This window comes from Ictalurus punctatus, chromosome 18 (genome assembly GCF_001660625.3).
Source record: "Ictalurus punctatus breed USDA103 chromosome 18, Coco_2.0, whole genome shotgun sequence".
Classification (NCBI taxonomy): domain Eukaryota; kingdom Metazoa; phylum Chordata; class Actinopteri; order Siluriformes; family Ictaluridae; genus Ictalurus; species Ictalurus punctatus.
The window spans coordinates 17,517,992-17,531,177 of record NC_030433.2 but is presented as its reverse complement, the minus strand read 5'-3'; the positions used below and the strand labels follow the sequence as shown (position 1 = coordinate 17,531,177).

Sequence of the window (13,186 nt, the reverse complement as noted above, 5' to 3'; positions counted from 1 at the left end):
CATTTAACTCTGTCCTGTGAAGGGGAGTCACTAGAGATGTCAATTTCCTCATATCAGCTTACCATCAACATGGAAAATCAATACATGGCTACGGACAGTGAATGTTTGTTGCCCTTCTACATCGTACACATGAAAGCAGAGATGATTCTGAAACGCTTTAGGCTGTTTATGCTTTCCTGAAGATTTCAGTTTGACCATTGAATAGCAACAGTAATGCTGCACGGATAAGGTTGGATTCTGTATTTTAATTTTAGTTTTCATTCTTTATTTTGTTCTTTCTTTTTTTTGTTGTTGCTGAAAGCAGCATGTCTCCCATCCTGCTGTTGTGTGCCTTTCTCTCAGGTAAGACTCTGGACTTTTATCTCTTTAATGTACCATTTAAAAAAAAAAAATCAAGCAATAAGGGAAATGTGTACCATATTTAAATGAACATTTTATTTCACAGCATAACGACAGTGCTTAACACAATGTGATGTGTCTGGTTGGTGTGTCTACAGAAAGAAGAAAAGTTTTAAAGCTGTCTTTTCAAGTCATATTCGAGTCATGTTTTATTAGTGAAAAAGACTCCAGTTAATATGAATAATATAACAATTCACAGACAATTTCAAATCTTCAAAAGCACTAATCTATATAATTACATTATAAAATATAGTAGAGAAATGGTTTATCCAAAAATGAATAATTTATTCACCATTGTCATCCGTTCACCAAGACATGTTGATGTCTGAAGTTTGCTTCTTACGTTTTATGAGGCTAACAATGAATGCAGCTAACAAGTAAGTGAAACGTACAGGTACCAGTTTATCACTGTACAAACTGCACACTCGTAAAAAGAAAGGTTCCAATCTCAGCCTGATGCCATAGGAGAACCCTATTAAGTTGCACAAAGAACATTTTACTCTCAAGTTCTTTACAGAACCATCTATTTACGTGTGCGTTAAAGAACCCAGAAATGGTTCTTCACAGCAATGCCACAAGGAACCAAAGTAAGGTTCTTAAGAGTGATGCCAGGAGAACCTTTACCTTTTCTTTAATCTCCAAATAGCTGTATAGCTCAACTCAGGAATCCTTTACAATGAAAAATGGTTCTTGAAAAGAAGAACCTATAGTACTTTGAAGAACCATTAAAGAACCTAGAGTTTTAAGAGTGCATGAAAACCACTTGCTTGTTATTTCTGATGCTGTTATCTATAAAATATTGACAAAAAGATAGCAATTGCAGAGCTAAAATCTCTCGTAGCTCCACTTACTTCCTGATCACATACGTTGTTGTTCAGTTAGGAGGTGTGTCCTAATGTTAGTAGTCATCCAAATGATAAATAGTTCCACTTGAATTTGTATATTGTACTGTTTGTATATTTTATTGTATATTATTATTTGCTATTTTATAAAAAATGATCACTGAGATGATAACTGTTTGAGAGAGTGTGATGATTTAGAGAATGCTAAACTAGTAGTTTACCACTTTTTACCACTTAGCTACATTTTGACTTGTAGCACCAGTGCAAAACTAAAGAAGCCAATTGTAGACATCAAAACATCTTGGATGAGTGACTACATTTCATACACTTTAATACTGGAAAGCTGTAAATATTACAGTAGTTAATATTTTGAGTGTTCGCTAAACATCCAGCAGTTACTAATTTGCAGTCATCTGTTAAGTGATTTGTCAGACTGATTCAGTCCCTGAGAAGCCGAAGAGGTCTGTGCTGAACCAGCTGACGCGTACACTGCTGCGTCATTATGACTGCGGGATCCGACCCGTCCTCAACTGGACCAGTCCTACCACGGTCTTCATTGACCTCATTATCCAGTCTGTGCTGGACGTGGTGAGCATGTTTGCGTAGCTTATTGCAGTTTATTGCTAAACATACAGTATGACTTTAGAACAAGCTGTATGTAATGAAATTTATATGAAGACATGTTTGGTGGCTTCTATAGCTTTTCACTTGAGATATGAATCTGATTGGAGAGAAGTAAGGAAAGCTTATTACTTGCTAGTGTCGTATAATCTCTTCAGCAAAAATAAAAACTATACAGCAACACAGCCGAGTCGGTTTGCAAAGTGACTGCCTCACTCAATCTTGATTCACTATTTTATACACCTTCAAAACAAAATCTCTCAATATCTCATCTTTCTGTTATGTGATAAGAGTATAAAGGAAGTCTTTAAACATACAAACTAACATACACACATGTCCTTGAACATTGGTGCATCTTCTCTTACACAGCTGGCCTTATCAGTACATGCACATTCTGTATAACTTCTACAGTTTGAACAATGGATCACTCAAGCTTGGCAATAGTAGTGGATACACACTAAGGAATAACAAATTCCAAGCCATCAAAAAGACACAGAGGACAGGCTCAATTGTATTCAAAAAGATGCAAACTAGAAGTGAGAAATGTGTGCTCAATGATTTCCCACAAGCTGAAGTTGCATCAATTTGTCCTAGCTTCATTAATTAACTTGCATGAATACTCTCTCATATCTTATACATTGATTTAACATGATTTGATTAAGACTGATTTATTAAAATATACCATACTAGCAGTTTAGCATTATGCATATCCCCCCCCAGCATATATCCATTTTCCATCACACTGACTGTGGTTGAATTGAGAGCTTTCAGCCAATAAGACACAAGTATTTCCACGTATTTCCTGTAAACCCTGTCTGATTGGTCTCCCCTCCATTCACTGAAGATATAAAATTACAACACCGCCGTCTTCTTTTACTGACATTCAATGCCATCGTGACAAACCTCTCCAATTGGTAAATATTTGGGGCTAAAGAAAAAATCTTCAGGGCTACAGCCTGAATGCCCAGGCCAGGTTACGCCCTGGTCATGTCGCCAGAAAATGAGACATCAGTGTTCCAATGTGTAGTGAGCCAGGGTCCTTACCAGTGCCTGAACTCCTGTAAACAATATACTGATTCATGACCTACAGCAGGGGTTCCCAAACTTTTCCAGGGCAAGGAACCCCAAATGACATCAACATTTGACCGAGGCCCCCCTTTTTCAAGATGTCTTTAAAACACATTAAAAATACAGACTTCTGAATATATCCATCTTTTTTATTTATTAATAATTACCTCTTTCATCTTTACATTACATTACATTAGGAATTGATTATGTGTGTGTGGTTGTCTGAGAGAGAGAATCATGTATTTATTTATTTTTCACACCAAATTGTTGAGGCCCCCCAGGCGCCCCCTGGCGGCCCCCACTTTGAAAGCCAATGACCTAGGGAACTAGGGAGCTGATTGAGACACACCCTATATGTAAAGGTGAAATTTTGTGTCAGTTTTGTTCCTTTACAATCAGTTTATAAAGCAAAACATTTACTAACTTTGTTTCACATTGGTCTTTAAGACTTTAAACATGAATGCAAGTAATCTAGAATTCTTTTTACAGGATGGACAGATGCAGAAAGTGACCACAAGCATCTGGTATCGGCAAGTTAGTATTCTTTCTATCAGTAAGCTGTGTTTTATATAGAGGTGGCACCTATCCAATCCCAATACCCAGTATTGTATTGCGCTGATACCAGGTGGGAAAGGGTGGATCAGATATCGGAGAGAACATATCGGATATTAGATCCTGTAACAAAGGACAAAGATTGGAATTGGATTTGGAAAAGTAATTTAGTTTTGGAACTGTAAATGTTTACATATAAAGAGACTTGCCTGTTTCTTCTTTTGTTAGTTTTGATTTTATTATATTTATACTTTATTATATTTAAAATGTAATTGATTTTTGTGTGAAAGAATAAAAAAAAAAAACAATATCGGGTGTGAATCAGTATCAGCTAATACTCAAGGTTTCGGTATCAGTATATGTACTGGAAAAGAAAAAGTGTCATAGTGCCAATCTTTAGTTTCTTTAAACTCAGATGGGTTGCCTTGCCCCCCCCCAGTTATCTTCTAAATTGAATAATAAATCAAATCCTCCTTAAATTTCAGATCTGGAAAGACGAGTTTCTCGTGTGGGATCCTGAGGAATTTGATGGAATCACAGAAATATCACTTTCCTCAGATGCCATCTGGGTGCCTGACGTCATCATCAGTGAATTGTTAGAACACAAAAAACATGTATTTATGATCCACACTACAACAGAGTTATTAAAATATTCAGTTCACAATCTGTCATACATCTCCACCTGTATGGTTTAAGAATTAGCAAAAGCACAAAAAATGACACGGAATCTTTTCTGAATTATTGGCTCCAGTGCTTTACATAATCCTTTATCTGTCTTTAGTGTGGATGAGGGGAAATCTCCTGTTATCCCATATGTGTATGTCAACTCCTCTGGGATTGTAAAAAACTACAAACCCATCCAGGTGGTCTCGGCCTGCGACTTGGAGATTTATGCCTTTCCCTTTGATAAGCAGAACTGCACTCTGACCTTCCGCAGCTTGCTCCACTCAGGTAAAACCCTCCTGTATACGAGAGCTGTGATTTGTCTTACAACTGTATACTGTATACTGTTTGCATATGTTGTGTGACATTAGTTAGATTGATAAAGATTTTCCACTTCAATTCAATTCAATTTTATTTGTGCTTTTAACAGTGGACATTGTCACAAAGTTTCTTTACAGAAATAAATACATTCAGGTATACATTAATGCATTTATCCCTAATGAGCAAGCCAGAGGAGACGATGGTAAGGAAAAAACTTGACGATATGAGGACGAAACCTTGAAAGGAACCAGACTCAGATAGGGAACCCATCCTCGTCAGGGTGACACAGGATAGTACAATTATAAATAATTCTCTTTTTATATCGGTGCGCTATATGGTCAAAACTGTGTAACCAGGAAATTCATTAAAGTTTTAAGATTAAGTCTATTTTGTTGAAGTTATCAACTGTTCACTGATGGAGACTTGAGTGCAAAACTGTTCGTGTCATCATAGCAATTGCAGTCCAGAGCCATCTTCATGGTTTTTAAATGGTACCATCCACAGTAATCTCTCGTATCTTTAGGCTACCGATGTGGGGCCATCCTCAGCAGCAGTGAGTGGTTTCCAAGTGATGAGAACTCCAACCAGAAGTAGGGCATCAGGATGGATCAGGCAGGAGGGGTGGACAGCGTCCATCCCTGTTCAAACAAACACTCTATGATGTAGATCTGCTCCTTTATCTAAGAAAAAGCTATTCCCAAAAAGACTTGACTAAACAAATATGATTTCAGCTTAGACTTAAACACTGAGACTGTGTCTGTGACCGAGTCCCAAACACTAATTGGAAGGCTGTTCCATAACTAACTGTGGGTCTTTGTAAGAGAAACCAGTTAGATGTAGCTTTAGTTTCTCCAATAAAATCAAACACTTCACAGTTCACATATACCTATTTCTTGCTTAGATATTCTAATTCTAGAGTATCCAACTCGAACCCATTCCCTGAAATCTAAGCAAGTTAAATTCAGTTAAATTTTATTTGTATAGTGCATTTGAGAACAAACATGGTCACAAAGCAGCTTTACAGAAATCCAGATGTTGAGTTAGATCCCTAATGAGCAAGCCAGAGATGACAGTGGTGAGGAAAAACTCTCTAAGACAACATGAGGAATAAACTTTGAGAGGAACCAGATTTAAAAGGGAACCTGCATCCTTTTGTGGGTGACACCGGATAGTGGTGACTATAATTCATTACAGTATACAGATGTAGAATAGTAAGGCAAACAGCATTCAATTGAAAGGATGATTAAAATGAGTATATTGTGACTAAGAGTCCTGGGATGAACAAAAGTTCATCATAATGATTATAGCAGCAGTTCATAGGTAGCAGTATATAGGTACATCATTGTGAGATCCTACAGCTTTTTCTTTTCTCATATCCTTGGCATGAACAAACAGCCAGTCTATATACTAGGAGGGAAGGGAAAATCAAGGCAGGCATATGTGTAGATTAGAATGTTTCTTAAACTCTATATGCACAGTACTGTGCAAATGTTTTAGGCACCCTATTTTTACTTATAAGTTAAAAGTTATAAGTTATACATTTTTTATTTTATGAATTCTACATTATCAAGTCAGTACAAAAACATTTTAGATTCCCAAACATTAGTTTTCTAGCACAAAATTAAATTTTACAGAAAAATGTTTTTTTTTATGTCAGTAAAGAAAGGAGCATATTACGTAAGAGACCACTTTTCAGACAAATAACACAATGAAGGCTGCTGGGTTTTGCTGCAAAAATAAGAAGCAAGTACAATAGTCAAAGTCTCCAGAAGAACTGTGGCTGGGTCTGTAAGATGCTCAATAAAACTTACAGGTCATTTCCTTATAAAACTGCACTAATTCTACCTGAGACTATTATTTGTATTTATATTTTTTTTAAAAATTACCCTATAAAATATTGACTTTAAAAAAAAAAAAATTACTACTGTTTATTGCTCTTTACAGTATTTTATTAAATATGAAGAAACATTTAATTTCATTATTGTTGTAGGCATCTTTGCTCTACAGCATTTTTTTGCATGTGCCTAAAACTTTTGCATAGTATTGTACATTTTGCTCTTGGTTCTATGCTTGCAGTGGGTGAAGTGGATCTGGCTCTTTTGAGGAACACAGAGGAAATCGCCACTGACACCGGAGAGTTCATGAACAACGGCGAATGGGAGCTGCTGTCAGTGCCTTCTCATTACTGGAAGCTTAACTTGGCTAACAAGGATTACGCACACATCCAGTTTAATGTGAGGATCAAATTGTAACTTATTCATTTAAAACAAAAAGTACAGTTGTTCACATGGAAAACAAGGGTCTTTTATAATCAGTTTAACAATAAGTTTTGTGTAATTGCATATTATTTTCATGGTTTTTTAAAAACCTTTAAATATTGTCTTATTTTATATTAATCTAACCACAATTACTTATACAATCATAACTTTCATTTTTTATGTGTAAATAATTTTTCAAACTATATTAGTTTTTCCTTCACTTTATTATTATGGGCTAATTTATGTAACTTTATAACTTACGATCTTAATTATGTTCATTTCATTTACAGGTTGTAACAGAAATTCAAGAGAGGTGATTGAATGTGGTGCTGCAATGTTGGCAACGAAAAATATAGAGAATGTGCAAATTACAATAAGAATGATCAATTGCAATAATTAATTAATTGATCTACAGTAACCACTTAATCCTGGTCAAAGTTATGGTGGATCCAGAGCCTGGGAACACTGGGAACACACCCTGAATGGGGCATTAGTCTATTGCAGGGAACTATGCACACACTCATACACACTTAGAGGGCACTTTAGTGCCAGCAATCCACCTACCAACATATTTTTGGGAGCAGGGAGGAAACTGGAGAACCCAGAGGAAACCCACATAAACATAGGGAGAACATCCAGACAGAGACTAACACAAGCTCAGGATCAAACCGAAGACTCTGGAGCTGTGAGGTGGCAACGCTACCCGCTGCACCACCGAGGTGGCCGTAAATGCATATTACTGTTTAATATAATTAAATCTTATTTTATATTAACTTGACAACCTCTAGCCCTCATTTCCAAAGCGCATCTACCTACCTGCAGTGATGCTACAATATCAGCAATGAAAAATGTACACAGACAAGGAGTCAATAAAAGAAAAGTACAGTATGTACGTAGCAAATTTAATAGTTTTAATAGATTGATGTACAGGTTCATGATTACTATCATGATACCTGGAATTTGGAAGCATGCCAGAAAGACTTTTTAGCAAGTAAAACTTTTTATCTGATCCACAGATTGAAAAACAATAGGGTTCCTGCACTACGTGCTTGAACCCCTAAATAAGAGGCTTTTTTGTATAGAAAACTTGCCTGAAAAGTTCACAGGGCATCTGGTCGAAACTAGAGTTGTGCATAAGGACTGTACAGGAGTAATTACTTTTACACAGGCTTGAGCAAGCAAACTGTCTGATGTAAACCTTGCAGGACAAAAAATATATTAATTAATTAACATGAACATGAACAATGCATTTACAGCATTCATTCACTCGTGTTTAGTAACAGCCTGGTCAGGGTCACATTAGTTTAAATTAGGCTACTAGTTTGTGTAGGCCTATGTTTTTTGGGATACACAACCAACTGTTAGAAACAGTTTTTTTTTTCTGGTTTGGGCCATCCCCACTTTGAGTGTAAATCCGAATACAGATACAGATACGTATATTTGGAGCGCAAGACCAGATAGTGGCATTGTGCTACACCCATACTGGATTTAGTACCAAATTTTCTCAAGTTTGAGGCCACAATTGTTCATTGTGTTAAAGCTGTATACCTTACATTAGGCTTACTGATTGTAGTCTAGACCTCACATGGTAGATAGCTAACTAAATTACAAAACCTTTCTGTGAGTAAAGGGCAACAGGGAATGATACCTTTCATTACCATCTGTCTAATGCAGGTCTTGAGAACAGAATTTGTCTTGGCAAATGTTCTTTTCTCCACTGCTACCTGTCCTCTTCCATGTAGAGATGCAGACTGTAAAAAAAAGTCTTCAAGCTGCTACTGGAGTATTGACAGCAATCTGACAAGTGTCACACCCAGTGCACTAAACTCTGTGTGGCTGTTAGTAACAGTGCACTAATGCTTATAGATGAGGCTTAACGGCAGACAGCATGCTGTGACGATGGCGATAATGAGACTGTCTCTCTATCGTCTGATCAATGAGCTTCATGGATGGTGGGAAGAGCAGGCCAATGGCTCCAAGCCGCTGCATAAGCCACACTGTTTCACTGAGATGCTTGCATTGGGAGGAAGGCACACAAGGGCACTTTGATTACCTTTCCTCCATGGCTCATTGGCACGAGCCGTTTAGGGATCCATATTTGCGTTTTCATTCATCGGCCAAATGGGTGGGATGGGGGGGTGGGATGGGGAGCTGTTTAAGTCGGTGTGAAATTGCTCTTTGTTGTGCTGTGAAAGTTTAAGCAGCCTTAAAAGAGGCAAAGGGACACAGATGGTTAGCCAGTCCGACTTTAAGCGGACTCTGAAAAAAGTGCATCTGAGGGCTTTGTGCTGTCTTTTTCTGAAGCAATTACTGCAGCGCTCAAGAGGATCTGAAGTATGAGAAAGCTATTTTAGCTCTAAAATGAGATCTTAAACTGATGGGTCTGGGGGGCTTATTAGGAAAGGATTCAGCTTGGCCCTTTAGGTGTGTCTGAAAGGTAACCCATGTTTACATACTGTATTTTTCTCAAAATAATACAGGATAAAATTGATTCCAGTGCCAGTTGTGTGTTCAGGTTTTTAGACATGGGGTAGGAAAAGTGTGGCAAGAGCTCATTAGGGGTAACACCAAATTATGTATAGGACAATATGGCATTTGTAGCATATCCCTATAAGAACAGACTGACAGGAGACATAAAAACATTGGACCAGCCTGGATACACTTTTAAATTTTAACTTCCTGGTCCACCTTGCTCCAGCTGTTCAAGTATATTTTTTTTGGTTCATATTAAGTTTGACACAGAACTGTAACCAGGATGAAAATTTTAGTGAGGCCCACATTGCAGAAATGTTAGTGATGCTGCCTCACAGCTCCAGGGTCCTAGTTCGATCCTGAGCTCGGTCTGCTGTCTGTATGGAGTTTTGCATGTTCTCCCAATGTCTGTCTGGGTTTCCTCAAGGTTTTCCGGTTTGGTTACCGGTTTGGTTACTCCAAATTGCCTCTATGTTTGAATGATTGTTTGAATGTACAGCATATGTGCTATAGACTGCAATGGACTCGCATCCCAATCAGGACATATTCCCATATCCCTCATGCCCAGTATTCCCCGGATAAGCTCCTTATCCACCACTGCTTGGAACTTGCAATGCAAGCTTTTTCCAAACAATACTCTACATTCTGCCACCAAATTGATGTCACTGTTTCCATATTGAATTTGACAATGTACTACTAAGATTTGTACCTGGACATTGATGTCTTCATAGCTAGTTGTGGCCAAGACTAACAGATCTAGGATAGGTCTGAGGTCAGAGTTGGAGTGGTAAAAAGGTGGCAAAGTTTATTTGAAGAGTGAATATATAGGGCTTCTACCTATGTGGCCACACCCCTGACTAGTGCAGCTAGTATTGATGTACAAAAACAGCACAAATCCTTCCTTTCTGCCCATGTGTGCATTTAGGTACTAATCCGCCGGCGTCCCCTGCTGTATGTGGTCAGTGTCCTCATCCCCAGCATCTTCCTCATGTTGGTGGATGTTATCAGTTTCTACCTGCCACCAAACAGTGGCACCCGCATCACCTTCAAAACCAGCATTCTTCTTGGGTACACCGTATTCAGGGTTAACATGATGGATGAAATCCCAGCGACAGCCATCAAAACACCTCTGATTGGTATGCTATGAAACGTCAACTGTCTCAATCTTGTTTTTATAATTAGATGTATATGTATATCATAGGTACAAGTCTCGGTTGGTGTGTTGTAGGTGTTTTCTTCGCGGTTTGCATGGCCCTTCTGGTGCTCAGTTTGGCTAAGTCCATTTTTGTGGTGAAGCTCCTACATCACAGTCATGAGGAGGTGAAGGACATGTCCATCACTGCCTGCTTGCTGCAAAAGTATGGTTCAACGGAGCAGACTTTCAGTGAGAGTCTGTTCACCTCTGTGAGGACGCTGGATGACATGGATCAGTCAGGAGGTGCGGAATAGGAAAAATTAGACCATGTTGTAGTAAGAGCTGTTGAATTTTCAAACTTGATTAGGTGGAAAGCATTAATATTCAAAGAAAAAGAGGTAAAAAGAGTGTTATACACAGTGGTTCATTAGCAAAAAGCAGCTGTCTTCAAGAGAAAACCTTCAAGAGAAAGTGAAGGACTGACTGTTTATAGCTTCTGTAATGTAAGTGATGACCGGAACTAACTTGTTTCACAAGATTAAATGTAACCATAAATGCAATCATATAAAACATTCCTTTGGTATAAGAGAAATAAAACATCAGGACATGCTGTTTGAGAAAATGAATCACTTTGCAGTGGTAACAGAAACTCATCTTGGCTTCAGGCCACATATGATCACCTGTTGTTGATTTCTTTCCCATAACTACACAACCCCATGTGTTTTATTCCTTACTTCATGTTTCATATTCAATGCAAAATGCAGCTTATCTTTTGTTATCATACTTGTTTAAAAGGGGACATTTAGGATCGGGACGTTTCCAATTTGTAAATTCATAGAATCTGATTTTCTTGACTTCAAGGCGGTGCATTGATAGATGGGCTACAGCCAGTATAGCTGAAACATGATTTATATGGTGTGTTCTTGTACCTAATAAAGTGTGTGGATCAGTACATTATTTTCAGGTTTTTTGTGTATTTACAGTATGTGTAATAATTTGAAAAATCTATTGTACTAAGTTGATTTGTATTTGTCTTCTACATACAGGCTATGAGTTTGATCTCTCACCTGAGCCGGACCTGTTGTCTCTGACAGAAACCCAGTCCGGTCCACCACATCTGGAGAAAATCTTACAAGAGCTCATTACCCTCAAACTTTCCCTCCAGGTGGAAGACTACGACTGCCTGGCTCAGAAAGACTGGCTCGCTCTTTGTTACAAAGTAGACAAGTTGCTGTTTCGCTTTTACCTGCTCATCTTCACCATTTACTCCAGCACTCTCCTGCTGCTGTGGAGTAGCTGGAGCTCAGTCTGAAGCACCAGTACTGTGGACAAGAGAGATAGATAAAATTACTATATACAATGAAAACACATTGGGACACATCAATAAAGTGTTATTGTATTAGCATTTCTTTAATTAATACCCTGCCTATGAATTTATGTATTTGAAATAAATTGATTGATGAATTGATAATAATAATAATAATAATAATAATAATAATAATAATAGTTATTTAATTAATTAACAATGAATTAATGAATCTTCATCATTTCATAATGAAAGAATCGAAACAAAACATGATATAAAAATTAAAGGGAAGGACTAAATGAATGAATAGCAACATCCCTTAGATCCCGCATGGGACTGAGAAATCCATGGACACCCAGGATTGTCCTGGTCTGACTTAAACGGTCCTGTCCTGAGTTATTGGTTAAATGTAAGTTAGTCCTGGTCTTCCTTAATTCAATATTTATGTCTATTATGTTTGTCATCTTGTTTACACTAAAAAGGCAATTGTTTCCTCAAATTTTTTTTTCTTTTTTCTTTTTTTGAGAAACAGTTTTGTACACCTTTGGGATACTGATAGATTTTCCTTATATAGTAAGACACTGTAGATGTTGGTCTTTTTTTTTTCTTTTTTCTTTTTATTTATATATTTATTTATTTATTTATTTTACATTTTTAAAAAAATAAGTAACATATTTCCAATTTCGAACAATACTGAAAGTAACCATTTTCTTAAAAAAAGAGTATATATTTAAAATAAAATTTAATCATCATCCATTACAATGCCTTTGAAACTTTGCTCAAAAAGGGTTTATTAATTCCATCTAGATTCCCAAAGATTCGCTTTTTGAACAAGGTTTCAAAGCCGTTGTAATGGATGATGGTTCAATTTTCCCAAAGATTTCCCAATTGTGTTAGCTTCCCACAGATCTTTGGGGATCTAGAGACTCAGGCCAGAGTGAAAAATAAGTGAAAGACTGAAAATAGAATAGAGTGAAAATACTAAACGCTTATTTCGAGGCTGTAGAATGGCTGGATGTAGTGGTATTTAATATCCTTATCAAAATTTATATGTACCAAATCATGATTAATATGGAATAAAAAGCATGTATATTTGGGACCAGGAACAACAATACTGTCTCAATAATGGCTGTCCTTGTATGTCTTCTAGTCTGTGCTCAAAGGGTGTACTTTCTACAAATAATAAAAACATAATTTTCTGAGCACATTAAAAAATCTCCTATCATAATTTGCAAGACTCTAAAATATTGTTATGTAAGGAATAAAACATCTAAAGACAGTTGGTTTTTTGGCATCAGACTGTGTGGTGGTTGTGTAAAAGCATCCGCACAAAAGGAAAGTTAAGGAAGTTCTGACAGACATACTGTTAAGATAAGAGCACAGAAGAACCTCATGACCGATGCACTGTTGAAGAGAAAAAACGGTCAGGCTTAGGTGAAAAGTTCACACACACACACACAAGGGAAAGTTAGGTTATTAACAGAATATATATATATATAAAAAAAACATTTAACATGAACAAAGAAACATTACTCTTTGCTTTTACAGA

At 37.1% G+C, this 13,186-nt stretch overlaps 1 protein-coding gene across 1 annotated transcript; it reads left to right on the top strand.

Moving 5' to 3' along the window:
* Nucleotides 1-305: 305 nt before the first annotated feature.
* htr3b (5-hydroxytryptamine (serotonin) receptor 3B) lies at nucleotides 306-11,643 on the top strand. Its single transcript, XM_053687967.1, has 9 exons — nucleotides 306-342; nucleotides 1,684-1,829; nucleotides 3,420-3,464; nucleotides 3,968-4,077; nucleotides 4,264-4,433; nucleotides 6,543-6,700; nucleotides 10,122-10,332; nucleotides 10,425-10,634; nucleotides 11,378-11,643. Exons 1-9 carry the CDS (start codon nucleotides 306-308, stop codon nucleotides 11,641-11,643), a joined length of 1,353 nt encoding a protein of 450 aa, XP_053543942.1.
* Nucleotides 11,644-13,186: the final 1,543 nt, after the last annotated feature.

Excerpts from the sequence above, each read along its gene's own strand:
- htr3b (XM_053687967.1), top strand. The coding sequence starts at position 306 with ATGTCTCCCATCCTGCTGTTGTGTGCCTTTCTCTCAG. Across the intron at positions 1,830-3,419 it reads TCCAGTCTGTGCTGGACGTG|GATGGACAGATGCAGAAAGT; the intron begins GTGAGCATGTTT and ends TTCTTTTTACAG. Across the intron at positions 6,701-10,121 it reads ACGCACACATCCAGTTTAAT|GTACTAATCCGCCGGCGTCC; the intron begins GTGAGGATCAAA and ends GTGTGCATTTAG.